Source organism: Pleurodeles waltl, chromosome 2_2 (genome assembly GCF_031143425.1).
Source record: "Pleurodeles waltl isolate 20211129_DDA chromosome 2_2, aPleWal1.hap1.20221129, whole genome shotgun sequence".
Taxonomy (NCBI): Eukaryota; Metazoa; Chordata; class Amphibia; order Caudata; family Salamandridae; genus Pleurodeles; species Pleurodeles waltl.
In genome coordinates this window covers 854,123,037-854,139,345 of record NC_090439.1, presented here as the reverse complement: position 1 = coordinate 854,139,345, position 16,309 = coordinate 854,123,037, and the positions used below count along the sequence as shown (strand labels likewise).

The window sequence follows — 16,309 nt, the reverse complement described above, 5'->3', positions numbered from 1 at the left end:
GGTATCTGGTAGAGACTCTATCTAGCTGCAGATTCCTTACACCCGCCCAAGCCTCCCCGCTCTGCAGAAATATTTCTTATATAGATATGTATATATATGTATTTATGTGTACATATGTATATTTTTGATCTTGGCATTGTTTTGCCATTCTTAAAGGCATGAATTTTTTTTTTTTTTACTTCAAACAGTCAAAGATGTAAAATACATAATGGTTGGTTCTTCCATGACTCTGCGCTTCTGGCGTGGGAAGTTGTGGAAAAGAACTGACGTACGCGCGCCGGGACGGCGTCTATATAGACAACCGTGATGTCATAGACGGCTCCAATGACGCTGACGACGCGCGCGGATCCGAACGACGGCGCGCACGCAGGGTACTGCTCAGAAAAAAAACTGGATTCGAAGCTGACGCCAGGGAATTCTAAGGTAAGGAATCTGCAGCTAGATAGTCTCTACCAGATACCTTGTTACCGAAGGTAAGTAACTTGTTCTTTAATACCTAATGAGCCTTCTGTGTCATTTTAGGTGGTATTGGCATGGATTTCATTTTTCTTTTTTTGCCTCCTATGAAACTGGGGGTCTGGTGGCCTTTAATAACAGGTCACTGCCAAACTATCTACACTCTTGGTAAACTCCAGAGCTGGAAGGCCCATGAATCATTTGCCCCTTACAAAGCAACTTCTGGTAGAAGACCCTTTCTTATAATAAGAAAATCCAGGATTCGTAAAGTGCGGCAAATCACCTGTGAGTGTCGCAAGGCGCTTAATTGCGGGCACAGGGAGATGAAGTGATTTGTCCAGACTCAAAGAATGTTGAGCCGACACCGAGAATCCAACCTGGTACCCCAAGCTTCAAAGATGGCAGGTCAGGCCGTTTAGCCACATCCTCACCCTTCTTAACCTAGATGCATTATCTGAGCAGGTGGCTGGGCACTTTGAGCGCATTGTGCTTCTCAGAGCCACCCTTGTGACCAGTGACACCTGGTCTGTGGCCACAAAACCCACCTCTAGCCCCCTCTCTTGATTAGGGCAGGTGGCTTCCAGGCATAATGCCTACAAGGTATGCCTTCTGCCCTAAGCCATCCTGTTACCCAGATCTTGTGGTTTTCAGGCTTGTTAGTGTATCATATACATCCCCATGAACAGGCACAGATGTCATCAGAGCACCTTGTGTGTTCCCTTCCCCCTGACCAGGTGGCTTTGAACCTTCTGCCTAAGCCAGTGTCTCTCAGTGAGCATTGATAAGGGATAGTCTACCACCTGCAGCTAGGCCCCTATTACCTGGGCAGGTGGTGTCTGGACATGCAGCATGCCCTGAAGGCTCACTGCAGCCAGTGACCTCTGTACATACTGTACAACCCCAGATGTAGTCCAACAAGGGTTAGGTAGCCTCTTGGAATGTTTATGGTCTTCCAACAACGCCATCACAAGTTTGGTTAGGGAATAGAGAGTGGTCCAATTCAAAAATATTTTATTGAAAGGGGGGGGGGGGGGGTCACTAATGAAAAGTTTGAAGCCACTGCTTTACATAGAAGAACAATAGTTTTAAAATATGCAAGTACTACTTGTTTTGTAGAATGGGTTATTGGAATATCTGATATTTTACAATGTAAAATGAGTGTATTTTACAGTTAAAACTAAGTTATTTATGCAACATTACTGTGTATAGCAAGCTCTCACTTGACTTTATGTTCTGCTGGTCTTAGCGTGATTTGTAGTGTACTAAGAGACTTCAATCTGCAACCATTACTTTGTGGGAAGACCAGTTTCAAACAGGTTCTATGAGTGCGTTGGGTGTTGCACTCTGGATACATGTTACTAAAGAAATAGAATTTCCCAAAAATATTATAATAATGGGTACATGTTACTAAAGAAATAGAATTTCCAGAGAAATATTATTATAATAATGTTTATTTTTTTCTGCAGGTTATCAAAAGAATGATAAAATGCTGCTCATTGCTTAATTGCCACACACAGGCAAGTACCTTTACAATGTCTGTTCATTAAATGCCTTTTATAATAAAACTGCCTATGTGCTTACGTATTGTTCTAATATTTATTGGCCCAAAGGAATAACAATACCCAATGATCTCCTGTATGTTTGTATGTGGACTTATAAAGCTCTAACCTTGCTACAAACAAATAGTACACTGTACAGTTGAGGGGGCACATTATTATGGGGAAAACATAAGGGATCTACTGTTCTTAGGTTGTGGTGAGCCAGCAGTCTCCTGGTGTAGAGTGAAGGGGTGGAGAGGGTGATTATGGATCAACCATTGTAGTCAGCTTGAACTGATATAATGAGGTACTGCTTGAAGAAAAGAGGGTCTTGTACTCTTTTTTTTTTTTTTTTTTTTTTTAGGTAGACGATGGATGTTGATTGCAGATTTTGACTGATAAAGCCTTTCATATTATTAAGATGTGGGGCCAGATGCGGCCTGGCATTAGTTTTTCTGCATCCTACATTTCTTGGATTCTAGTCTGCTGATCATTGGCCTGGGAAATTTGCTAGGCTCTCCACGTCTTGAATTTGAATAACAAGTAATGTGGTATACCTCTGTTGACCTTTTCAGACTTTTGAGGGGACGGGCTGTAACATGAAGAAAGCTTTTCAGATAAGACAGGTGGGTGTTTGGGGGGCTAGACAGTAGTCCATTATCTCTCTATATTTGAGGCAGCTAGTTTGTGATAAGCCATCCTGAACCCTTCTTCCATAAGAAAGTGTTTCACTTTATAAAGCAGGGTTAATTGATGCCAGTTAGTCATGGATTTGTGGCCCATGAATGTTTTTTTCCAAAGATATGTTATTGGTTTGATTCATTATAGCACAACATGCTTCCATAATTCGACAAACATACATTTCCTTGACAAGATACAGTTTAATTTTTTCCTTTGAAGTACTCTTCCCCCACCACAGTTTCCCCTGTGAGTAAGCTTCACTGGTCCAAAGTGTAGAAGGCTGGCTCAGTTTATGGTGTCCACCTATGGTGTGGCACCCTATACTGAGTCCAGGCAACCCTTAGTGATAGTGTTTTGGTGCGTAGATAACCACAGCTTGTCTCATTTACATTCGTCTTGCATATACAAGGACAATCAGAGGCAGTATATGTTTCAATAAGGTTTTAATGAAGCAACTGCATCTAAGACAATAAAGCATGTACTGCAATAAGCAGGACGATGAAGCATGACAGGATTAAAATTGGGACAAGTAGAGTAAAGCATAAAAATAACACTACCATATTGTCACTAGAATCATTAAAATAATTCCTACCTAGGCTATATAAGAGTATGTTAAGCTCTAGTCTGGCCCTTCAGGTTCCCCTGGGAAGACATCATCCCTCATACCTGAGCAAGAGGCTTGTATTCTACATAAGCAGCTTCAGCGAAGCACTCAGCAATGAGCATACAGTCATGGTCATCTGGCTGGAATCCCCCTCTAACACGTACAGGACAGAAAAGTGTTTTTATAATGAAACCGCTGATGTTTTGAGAAAATGTCCCTATGTAAGGATGCGTATGTCTCTATGAACACTAGAGACAAAGCGTTACCACGTTTACATGCAACCTGTCTTCCTGCAGCCTTGAGAAAAGCACAGAGTGAAAGAAATGCCTTGTTTAAGAAGGCAGTACTGACCTAGCAAAGAACAGCTAGATAGAGAGAAATAAAACAAGACCGCAAATGTGGCTATTGTTAAAATAATAAACGGAGTTGAATAAAATATTTCTAGGTTAAAGTGCGCAGCAGCAGGCCTAGTGTGCTAAAATAACGTGTATTGAGCTGTAACTAAAATGGCTACTCAACAAGCTCTTTAGAGGTATCTGTGGAGAGCAGCTCAGGCTTATTAGGGGGGAATGTAAAGCATTTATAATACCACAATAGTCAGTCAGTGATGTTCACACAAGAAAGAACCACACCAAGTGTTACAAAAATGAACTATTCTTTATTATAACTCTACTACTATCCTAACATTGGTATATCTCCACTTGGAGATATCTACGCACAGTAAATATACTTGGAAACACACAACAAAAGCATAGCAATATATCGGACACCATGGGGGGAGGCAACCCAACCAAAGTAAGTGTGTTAGGATCCCAGAGGCTGGGGGAGTACCAAATCACCCAAGGTAAGTGATAGAAATCTCCCAGGCACCCGTGTGCAAGGGTGTTATCTAGCTGGGTGTCCCATAGGATAACACTGGACTGTTGCAGTTGGAATTTTCAGGAGTCAGGACCCTTCCCAGAGGAAACCAGTTGGCACATGGAGGGTTCAATAGTGCGCCCACCCGTGGATACCAAGGAAGGTGGAGTACCTACACCAGGGAGCCCTGGTGCATAGGGGTGAATTGACGTCAGAATATCTTCATTGGAGTCAGTAGGAGCCTTGTTAGTCCAGCTGCTGTCGTGACCCGTGGACCCGGTCGATGGAACCAAAAGGTGAATTCCAGACAAGAAGAACCTGAAAAAGAAGGGGACAGAGTCCGGACGGTGCAGGTAGGCAATGCCCACCCTTCTTGTGGAGAAATTTCTGCAGGTCGGTGAAGGAAGAAGTCCAGCTGAGGGTCTCCAGGTGATGCAGGAAGATCCTTGGAGTCACCCACGAGCTGTCCCACGTCAGTCGCCGGATTGCAGAGGGCTTAGTGGTCAGAAGACGCACCAGCAAGCATTAGCAAATGCAAGAAGAAGCTTCAGGGAAGTTAGCAGGATTTTGGGGACCAGCATGGTCCAAGAAACTCGACCCTTGGAGGGGAGTCAGGGCCAGCCCTCAGCAAGCAAGAGAGCTTGGAGGAATCGTTAGATCCCTCAGGCCTCAGCAGTACAACAAAGAAGGAGTCCCATGTTCCTGGAGTTAGAGTGTTGAAGGCCGGGGCTTCTTGGAGCGCCAAGATCTCAGCAATACCCGCGGTGCACAGGGGGTCCGTCCCAGTGGCTACAGCAAGAACCCACCATCTCCCAATTTGGATAGTACATACAAGTTGGACCTGGAGAGGGCCACAGAACCACCACCTGTGTAGCAGAGCTGTTTGATTTCTCTGAGACAGCAGGATTCGCCAGCCAGTCATTGTCGTTGAGGTGCCGACGGATGCAGGGAAGTGACTCTTTCACGCCAAGTGAGATTACTTCTTGCTTCCTGATGTCATCATCAGAATACTTTATTCGATTGTTAATCACAATCATAAAAGCACATAAATATACAATAACAACGCCAATCAACTTCCACTTATTATGAATAAATAAACTTCTAAAAATTAACACAGTGTCATAAAGTTTACAACAAGAGTCTGAAAACAATTACACGTTAAAAGACCCTAATAACAGTAGAAAGAATAAAAACAGAGTTTTAGGAGATAAAAATTACTGACATTGCTAAAATCATTTATCCCTAGGAAACCTCCTAAATTTACACTAAAAGTGTAATCGAGAGTTCATGACTGCACACAGGTAAACCGCTAAGACATTGCAGATTTGAACTGATGGAAGAGTCAGCAGGTAGAGAAAGGCAGGACGGCACTGTGTAAAATGCAAAGATTTTAAAAGTGGAATAACAAACACTTTCCTTAAATCCGAATATAATGTGCAAAATAGAACAGTATGCATTGTACTTTGATCTGATATAAAATCACAGTGACATTTTCCCAACACTGGGCTCCAATCATTAATGCAGGGAAAGCTGATAAGTCGATGAAATGTCTCTAGTCTCAAACGTGTGAGGACATACCGATGCCTAGGGTTCAAAACATACTTTAAGTATGGCTCCATACCGTCCGATTTCTGAAGCAAAATCCTCATCACACTTGATTTCCTTAATTCTGTTGCCCATCTTCGGTCCACCAGATGGGAAAGACACATTATTTTCATATCTTTCCTAGAAAATCTTTCCATTGTTTCTGGAGTATGATAAAACTCTGGATATCCCAAGGCCAGAAAGAAGTTCTTTACGTAGTCCAGCCAGGAGATTTTCGACAAATAGTTTAATGATTGTGCATCTGCAATAATAGCCCTGTTAAGGCTTGCGGATTCAGATGTCCATACTTTGTGCCAGAGTAAAATTGGTTGAATATTTAACAAATCTAAAATGTAAGGTACCCCCAGTTCTGAATGACACACCATGGTTGAGGTAGATTTAGGGACACTGAGAAGAAATTAAAAAAAATATTTTTCTACTAACTGGAGGACATTGCATTTCCTATGTCCCGATAGGCCTGCCCCATACGTTGCAACGGAAACACATTTGGCATTATAAATTGTCAACATATCTTTGGGCGTAGCCCTACCAACTTTTCTAGAAACGTTTTTTACAGCCATAATGGTTTTTATAATAAAAAGTAATTTCCTGGAATTGATAGCTTGCAACCAAGTACCTTTGTTGTCAGACGTAATTCCTAGATATGAGAAAGTTTCTGTATCATCTAATTTAGCGCCATTTAATGAAATATGAATTTTTTAGCAGATTTTATACCACAGGTCATCGTATAAGTTTTCGAGTGGTTGATTTTGAGGCCTAGATCTTCCATATAGTGACCAAAAATTGCCAATAATCGCTGCAAAGCTAATGGGGTACGTGCCATAAGAACAGCGTCATCAGCGTACATTAGTGCTGGAATCTGTCGGGAGCCAAGTTGTGGGAGATTTCTACATTCTGTGGACAAGACAGCCTCTAGTTTGTTGATGTAGAGAGAAAACAAAAGTGGAGCAAGAACACAGCCTTGACGTACCACCCCCCCCCACCCCCCAGATTTATTGAGAAACAGGGTGTACGCTCCCCCTGGGACCTGAACCGTACCCTAGCTGTTGCTCTGGAGTATAGTTCCCTAATAAAGTGAACTATTGTATTATCGACCCCCATATGCATCAAGATGGACCAAAGTTTACTATGGATTACTCAGTCGAATGCCGAGGTCAAATCTACAAATACAAGATATAGGGCACCTGGCTTGGCCTTCGTGTATTTGCCAATCATCATATCTAAATTCAGGGCCTGTTCCACAGTCTCTATCCCAGGTCTGAAGCCATATTGTAGGTCCGTTAGTATGTTATTTGCTTCCGCCCACTCCCGCAGCCTGTTAAGCACAATACGTCCAGCAATCTTTGCAAGGGAATCTAGTAGTGAAATTGGTCTATAACATGCTGGGTTAAGTCGGTCGCCTTTTTTGAAGATTGGAACAATGATGGACTTTGCCAGCTCGGAATAAAGGCTGTGGAACAACTGGCTTGTAGAACCTGTGTCAATAAGGGGCCCCAAAGTAGTACGTTGGCCTTATAGATGTCAATTGGTACCCCATCTGGGCCTGGAGCTTTCCCACTCTTGCTAGTATTTATTGCATTGATGACCTCACTTAAACTAAATGGTGGGGTAATAGGCTGGAAATCCACTCTGTGTGCACTTATGTCAGAGGTTGTCTTTCCCGAAGAGTATATTTTGGAGAAGTGGGTCACCCAATCCCCATCAGTAATAACAATTTCAATTCTCTGTAATGTGCCCTCATCCAATAGAGGAGAGTTTACTATCTTCCAAAATTTAACGTTATTATTTTGAATACTTGCCTCATAAAGATTATTCCAGGCCTCGTTTTTTTATATCTTTTTTCCTATTTTTTTATGTCCTCTTTGTACTTATGCCTAAGGATAGTGATCTCATGCTTATTTGGGTTTTGACTATGTAGGTACAGTTTGAGTTTCCTATAGGCACGTGTACAATCAGTATCAAACCACCCTTTGTTTCCCCGCGGTCTAAATTTACCTGCGCTTGCTGTAAGAAACTGTTTAATTCCTGTGGTGATTGCTGTAAATGCACTAAGGCAGTCCTGGGCTCTGATGTTGTCTGAGGGGCATATTTCAACCTCATTGGAGTAGTCACTCAACAGCTGTTCCATAAAACCTGTTGGTTCAATCTGTGACCATCATATAGGATACCCATTTCTTGAGCCCATTTCAATGTTTACTGCATTTCCTACTGCACTCTTGTTTTTGTTTATCACTTGGGGCAATTCATGACGGATGCTTTGGGGATAGTGATCACTTAACGCAATGTCACATATTTTATATTCGGCTGCACCAAATACGAAGTTATTTGATATTAATATAAAATCTATTATGGTGTTTGCACCTCTGCCGTTAAAAGTGGGTTTGAGCTGAGGATTACTGCCAGTTAGACCATTACAGAAAGAAAGATCGAATTTAAATAATATGTTGTTTAACATGTTACCAAGGTAATCATGGCTAAAATGAAATAAATCATAATTTCCTCCTGCACCTAGGCTGCAAACTTTCTTGTGTATTTGAGGACACAAATGGGTGTTAAAGTCACCTCCCCAAATGATGTAGGTCTCCTTGTGTATATGGTTACATGCGCGGTCTAAATCCTCCTGCAATTGTATAAGGATATGTGAAATTTTTTGTAAAGGGGCGTTATTATAAAAGTTAATAATAACTAAATGCGCTCCAGATTTTAACTCTCATGAAATCAGTTGATAATACGTATTAGAGATTAGGCTAGACACCTTTAGTGAATCAGACTTATTAGAAATATATGTGTAAAGGCTGCCTTTCGCCCTACCCTATGGCGAAGGGATTGTGGGGGTGAAATGTCCTGTATCCGTTTATATGGATAGGGTCTGCGGTCCAGGTCTCCTGTAAACATACACATGAGAAGGGTCTGATAAATTCTAGTCAAACCTCATTTTCAATTTTATTGCAGAGGCCTGTCACGTTCCAGAAAACAAATTTGTCCACCGAAATAATTGGACCCATTCCCGGGGGGTCAGATCGCCCTGCTTTCGTTGTTGATGTAAATATTGTATTCTCCGTCACTGTGAGCGGTGTATAAGTTGTTATGGGTATAGATAGTTGCGCAGGAGTGCTTCCTGCTAATGAGTCGTCAGTGGGGTCTTGTTGTACTCTGTTCTGTTTTACAGTTGTTTCTTCCTCAATATTCCCCTCCTGCTCAACTACACTATTCGGGTGGTCAGGGGGAAATTCGTCTTTGTAGTCGACAACCTACCCTCAACATAATCTACCGTCTGTCAATCGACTTCCTCCAAGGGTAGGGCATAAAATCTGTTCTCGGTAGGGACTAAATAATTCCTTTCGATACTACCTTGCTGGTTTATGAGCTCTATACTGGGTTGGTCAGGCCTCCCCTGGATTTATAGAAGTAACCCAGGGGGAGCAAGAAGATGCCATGGTCCGGGATTTGTCGTGGGCATAGAGTTCTCAGGATGTGCTCAACCAATTTTGGGGTTTTGAATGAAAGTACCACACAGTCACCCCCTAGTGTTTTATGAGACCTTCCTACCCATTTCACTCTCCTGACCATTTTAAAATCTTCGAAAAGGGTGTCTACCATACCAGGTTCCATGCGTGTTCCTATCTAGTTAAGGGATTTGTTTCTGAGTGACGTCCATGTTTCCCTATTTTCCTCGGGGATGATGTAACGCAGAGTCCTTGTGACCCTGGAGAATGCACAACAACGGATATTGCAGAATTCTTGCAGAAGCTGGAGAAACAATGGTGCACTGGGAGCTCTCCCAACTGGATGCCATCTTGTTTCAGTTCCTAAGGCTGAGCAGCAGAGGTTCTGGAGGTGAGGTTGCAGAAGTTGTCTTGCAGAGAGTTCCTTCGTAGAGTCTTGCTTAACCCTCGCTGTGAGGGTGCAGGGAGGTCGACTCAGGGTGTCCACGTTGTTGGAGTCGCCTGGGAGTCCTCTCTGCGGTGCTTGTTCTCTTGAACTCAAGCCTGGGGAGTCGGGTGCAGTGTGTGAAGTCTTACGCTTCCGGCGGGAAGAGAGAGTTCTTTAAAAGTTGCTTCTTTGTTGCAAAGTTGTTGCAGGTTCTGAACAGTGCTGCTGTTCTCTGGAGTTTCTTGGTCCTTTAGGTTGAGGTCGCTGGTCCCCATCGGATGCGTCGCTGTACAGGTTCTTTGAGTCTGGAGACAGGCTGGTAGGGCTGGGGCCAAGTCAGTTGGTGTCTCCGACGTCTCTGCAGGGCTTTCAGGTCAGCAGTCCTTCTTCTTTCTTCAGGTTGCAGGAATCTGATTTCCTGGGTTCAGGTTCGCCCTATAGTACCAAATTTAGGGATGTGTTTAGGTCAGGGGGGGCAGTGGCCAATGGCTACTGTCCTGGAGGGTGGTTACACCCTCTTTGTGCCTCCTCCCTGATGGGAGGGGTGCACATCACTATTCCTATTTGGGGAAACCTCCAAAACTAAGATGGAGGATTTCTAAAGGCAGGGGTCACCACAGCTCAGGGCACCTTAGGGACTATCCTGACCGGTGGGTGACTCCTCCTTGTTTTCCTAATTATCTGCTCCAGCCTTGCTGCCAAAAGTGGGGGCAGTGGCCGGAGGGGCGGGCATCTCCACTAGCTTGGATGCCCTGGGGCGCTATAACAAAGGGGGTGAGCCTTTGAGGCTCACCACCAGGTGTTACAGTTCCTGCAGGGGGAGGTGTGAAGCACCTCCAACCAGTGCAGGCTTTGTTCCTGGCCACAGAGTGACAAAGGCACTCTCCCCATGTGGCCAGCAACTCATCTGGTTGTGGCAGGCTGGCAGAAACTGGTCAGCCTACACTAGAAGTCGGATTGGTATTCAGGGGGCATCTCTAAGATGCCCTCTAGGTGCATGTTACAATAAATTGCACACTGACATCAGTGTGCATTTGTTGTGCTGAGAAGTTTGATTCCAAACTTCCAAGATTTCAGTGTAGCCATTATAGAACTGTGGAGTTCGTGTTCGACAAACTCCCAGACCATATATTCTTATAGCTACCCTGCACTTAAAATGTCTAAGGTTTTTCTTAGACACTGTAGGGGCATAGTGCTCATGCACATATGCCCTCACCTGTGGTATAGTGCACCCTGCCTTAAGGCTGTAAGGTCTGCTAGAGGGGTGACTTACCTATGCCACAGGCAGTGTGAGGTTGGCATGGCACTCTGAGGGGAGTGCCATGTTGACTTATTCATTTTCTCCCCACCAGCACACACAAGCTGTGAGGCAGTGTGCATGTGCTGGGTGAGGAGTCCCCAGGGTGGCATAAGACATGCTGTAGCCTTTAGAGACCTTTCCTGCCATCAGGGCCCTTGGTACCAGGGGTACCAGTTACAAAGGACTTATCTGAGTGCCGGGGCTGTGCCAATTGTAGAAGCAAAGGTACAGTTAAGGGAAAGAACACTGGTGCTGGGGCCTGGTTAGCAGGGTCCCAGGACACTTTCAATCAAAACTTAGCATCAGCAAAGGCAAAAAGTTAGGGGCTAACCATGCCAAGGAAGCATTTCCTTACACTCCCCCTGACCGCGACTGCCTGGTAACAAAGGAACCCGACGCCTGGACCAAGCACTGCACCCGCAACCCCCAGGACAGAGAGGAGCCACCTACCAGTGCAGGAGTGACCAGCAGGCGGCCCTCATCCTAGCCCAGTCGGTGGCTGGCCCGGGAAGCCCCTCTGTGCCCTGCCTGCATCGCCTAAGTGACCCCTGGGTCCCTCCATTGCTTTCAACAGCAAACCCGACGCCTACTTTGCCTACTGTTCCCGGCCGCCCCTGTGCTGCTGAGGGTGTGTTTTGTGGGCTTGTGTGTGTCTCCCCCCTCCCCCAGTGCTCTTCAAAACCCCCTGGTCTGCTCCCAGAGGACGTAGGTACTTACCTGTAAACAGACTAGGACCGGAGCACCCCTGTTCTTCCTAGGCGCCTATGTGTTTTGGGCCCTCCTTTGACCTCTGCACCTGACCGGCCCTGTGTTGCTGGTGTGGTGGCTTTGGGGTTGCCTTGAACCCCCAAAGGTGGGCTGCCTATGCCCAGGAGACTGACTGTGTAAGTGCTTTACTTACCTCAGAAACTTAACCAAACTTACCTCCCCCAGGAACTGTTGATTTTTGCACTGTGTCCACTTTTAAAATAGCTTGTTGCCATTTTAACCTAAACTGTGTGTACTACTGTTTTAAATCAAAGTCCTATACTTACCTGTGTGAAGTACCTTGCATTGTATGTACTTTCCTCAAATCTTGAATCGTGTGGTTCTAAAAAAAAAATAAGAAAATATATTTTTCTATATAAAAACTATTGGCCTGGAATGACGTCTTTGAGTGTGTGTTCCTCATGTATTGCCTGTGTGTGTAGAACAAATGCTTAACACTACCCTCTGATAAGCCTACTGCTCGACCACACCACCACAAAATAGAGCATTAGTATTATCTAATTTTGCCACTATCAACCTCTAAGGGGAACCTCTGGACTGTGTGCATACTATCTCTCACTTTTAGATAGTATATACAGAGCCAACATCCTATACCTATCCTACTACTTTAACCTAAGTTTCTAAATTTTGACTGGCTGTTTAATGTGGTTGAGTATGTTCTTAATAATATCCTGAATCATGCAGGGCCTCCGGGTGTACTTTATTATGCCTTCAGGCCTGAAGTCAGAAATGTGTGACTTAGCAAGCATCTCCTCCAGTAATCTCTTTGTTTCTAACCCTGCCCCTAAACCTTCATATAGCTTATCTGATAGAGACTTATAGCCGTGGATTATTTACCTTAGAATATTCCCCAGTCATCCGACTGAATCAGGGCACTTTTTCTTAGCAGCCCCCTTTGCACACTGGTAAGTGGTGCTGATTTGCTCATCATTGTAGGTGTTGGCTACACCAGAAGTAATGTGTGTCCTGCCTTTTTAGGGCCTTCCCCAGGGCGCTGACCTTGTTTTCTTTTTTTCCTTGCCGTCAGTGTGGATCCGGATTGAGCTCCCTCAATCATTTTTTTTCCTGGATTTGTTTGACACTTTTGTTAACATTTTGACAAGTGTGCCTTTTTTTCCCCAACACGTTTGGGAAGATGTCCTCGTTTTGGAGTTAAACCCTCGTGGTGCCTGTCACTTGCAAATGTCTGTGACAAACCCCCACTTGGTGTACTTTTGGTGCCTGGAGTCGCATTATGACTCCAGGGCCTGTGCGGGGTGAGCAAGACCATGCATCCAAAGACTGTCCAGGAACAAACCACGAAACTCCTGGCCACTTAACACACTGCTCCGCACGGCTACAGGTCTAGCTTTCAAGGGTGGTCAAGGAAATCTCAGAGTCGTTCGTGCTGGTCATCATCATGATCATGGACTTCGTCAGGTAAGTACCACAAAAAGAAGTCAAAGAAGTTGAAGCATTCTTCGACTTCAGTGCCCGTCCAAGACTTCAGACGAGGCACAGGAATGATGCCACAGGTCACGACCCGCTCCCACATTGTCCCTTTGGAGCTTGAGTCTGGTTCTGCCCCCACACCTCCCCGAGTTTCCTGGAATGACCCCCACCAAACATGAACTTTATGAGGCCATGCACCTCATTTTTGTGTAACAGGCCCCTCTGAAGTGCCTTTGGACCCCCAGGGCTTGAGAGGGGTCCTTACTAGGTTTCTACCGCAGCTACAACCATGGCACTAGGCTGGTCATCTGCATCCATTCCAGGATTTAGACCGAACCCGGTTGCAAGTCCACAACATCCACCGGAGATCATTCCAGTAGCGTCACTCCAGGCACTGCCGACACCCGTGTTATTCCAGAGACAGACTAAAGTCAACCAGACCCAGACAGTTTGAATTGGAGACAGATCCTTATTTTCCTGAATGGCCCTGTGAGGATTATGATTGGAGAAGATCTGAGATCCCTATAGTTATTCCGAGCCCTAGAAGAGGCCACAGCCAAGGATAACTGGTAGGAGGAACTGGCTGAATCAGTGGTTTGATTACGTCACCAGAGACTGGCCAGAAGGGGCCTCCTTTGTGGGGTGATGAGGAGGGCAGCTGAAGTGCTAGACTTCACCCCACCCTCAGTGGAGATAAAGGCCAATGTCTCAACAGAGATGCTTCAACCCAGGCTCCCTTGCATGGTTACAGAGATGTACCCCTGTCCTGAGTGCCCATCTGTACTTTTTTCTGGATCCCCAAATGCTTATTTTTAAAATCTTTTTGTCATAGGTAGATCTGGATCGTACGTGTGCGCCATGACATAGGCACGTCTCACGAATTGTCTTGTTGGTCCTGGAGGGGACACCCAGAAATGCTACCCTTGCAGTGGTGCAAGGGTACCAGGAGTTAAGCATCACAAGCACGGTAGTGGCAGCATTTGCCAAGCACTACTTGTAAGGAAATGCCTCCTTGGCATGGTTACCCCCTGACTTTTTGCCTTTGCTGATGCCAAGTTATGATTTGAAAGTGTGCTGAGGCCTGCTAACCAGGCCCCAGCGCCAGTGTTCTTTCCCTAACCTGTACCTTTGTCTCCACAATTGGCACACCCTGGCATCCAGGTAAGTCCCTTGTAACTGGTACCCCTGGTACCAAGGGCATTGATGTCAGGGAAGGTCTCTAAGGGCTGCAGCATGTCTTATGCCACCCTGGGGACCCCTCACTCAGCACAGACACACTGCTTTCCAGCTTGTGTGTGCTGGTGGGGAGAAAATGACTAAGTCGACATGGCACTCCCCTCAGGGTGCCATGCCAACCTCACACTGCCCATGGCATAGATAAGTCACCCCTCTAGCAGACCTTACAGCCCTAAGGCAGGGTGCACTATACCATAGGTGAGGGCATAGGTGCATGAGCACTAGCCCCTACAGTGTCTAAGCAAAACTTTAGACATTGTAAGTGCAGGGTAGCCATAAGAGTATATGGTCTGGGAGTCTGTCATACACGAACTCCACAGCACCATAATGGCTACGCTGAAAACTGGGAAGTTTGGTATCAAACTTCTCAGCACAATAAATGCACACTGATGCCAGTGTACATTCTATTGTGAAATACACACCAGAGGGCATCTTAGAGATGCCCCCTGAAAACATACCTGACTTCCAGTGTGGGCTGACTAGTTTTGCCAGCCTACCACACACCAGACATGTTGCTGGCCACATGGGGAGAGTGCCTTTGTCACTCTGTGGCTAGTAACAAAGCCTGTACTGGGTGGAGGTGCTTCTCACCTCCCCCTGCAGGAGCTGTAACACCTGGCGTTGAGCCTCAAAGGCTCACCCCCTTTGTTACAGCGCCAGAGGGCATCCCAGCTAGTGGAGATGCCCGCCCCCTCCGACCACGGCCCCACTTTTGGCAGCAAGGCCAGAGGAGATAATGAGAACAACAATGAGGAGTCACTGGCCAGTCAGGACAACACCCAAGGTGCCGTGAGCTGAGGTGACTCTGACTTTTAGAAATCCTCCATCTTGCAGATGGAGGATTCCCCCAATAGGATTAGGGATGTGCCCCTCCCCCCTCAGGGAGGAGGCACAAAGAGGGTGTAGCCACCCTCAGGGCTAGTAGCCATTGGCTACTAAACCCCCAGACGTAAACACACCCCTAAATCAAGTATTTAGGGGCTCCCAGAACCGAGCAAGATAGATTCCTGCAACCTGAAGCCCTACCAGCCTGTCTCCCCACTTCAAGAAAAACTGCAACAGCGACGCATCCCCCAGGGTCCAGCGACCTCTGAAGCCTCAGAGGACTACCCTGCATCTGAAAGGACCAAGAACTCCTGAGGACAGCGGCCCTGTTCCACAAAGACTGAAACTTGCAACAAAGAAACAACTTTTAAAGGACTCCACGTTTTCCGCCGGAAGCGTGAGACTTTCCACTCTGCACCCGACACCCCCGGCTCGACCTGCGGAGAAACAACACCACAGGGAGGACTCCCCGGCGACTGCGAGCCCGTGAGTAGCCAGAGTTGACCCCCCTGGGCCCCCACAGCGACGCCTGCAGAGGGAATCCAGAGGCTCCCCCTGACCGCGACTGCCTGCTTCAAAGAACCCGACGCCTGGTAAAGACACTGCACCCGCATCCCCCAGGACCTGAAGGATCCGACCTCCAGTGCAGAAGCGACCCCCAGGTGGCCCTCTCCCTTGCCCAGGTGGTGGCTACCCCGAGGAGCCCCCCCCACCTTGCCTGCCTGCTTCGCTTAAGAGACCCCTGGGTCTCCCATTTAAACCAATTGCAAACCCGACACCTGTTTGCACTCTGCACCCGGCCGCCCCTGTGCCGCTGAGGGTGTACTTTTTGTGCTGACTTGTTTCCCTCCCCCCCCCCCCCCCCCCCCGGTGCCCTACAAAACCCCCCTGGTCTGCCCTCCGAAGTCGCGGGTACTTACCTGCAGGCAGACTGGAACCGGGGAACCCTCTTCTCCATTGAAGCCTATGCGTTTTGGGCACCACTTTGACCTCTGCACCTGACCGGCCCTGAGCTGCTGGTGTGGTAACTTTCGGGTTGCCCTGAACCCCCAACGGCGGGCTACCTTGGACCCAACTTTGAACCCTGTAGGTGGTTTACTTACCTGCAAAACTAACCAATACTTACCTCCCCCA

The 16,309-nt window shown here is 46.3% G+C and overlaps 1 protein-coding gene across 1 annotated transcript in view; it reads left to right on the top strand.

The window, feature by feature from the left end:
* The window catches only part of INTS8 (integrator complex subunit 8), a 629,314-nt gene that overhangs the window by 537,533 nt on the left and 75,472 nt on the right, over positions 1-16,309 (top strand). Inside the window, exon 24 of the mRNA XM_069220496.1 lies at positions 1,923-1,973. Within this exon, the coding sequence (XP_069076597.1) occupies positions 1,923-1,973 (51 nt within the window). The remainder of the gene's footprint in view (positions 1-1,922; positions 1,974-16,309) is intronic.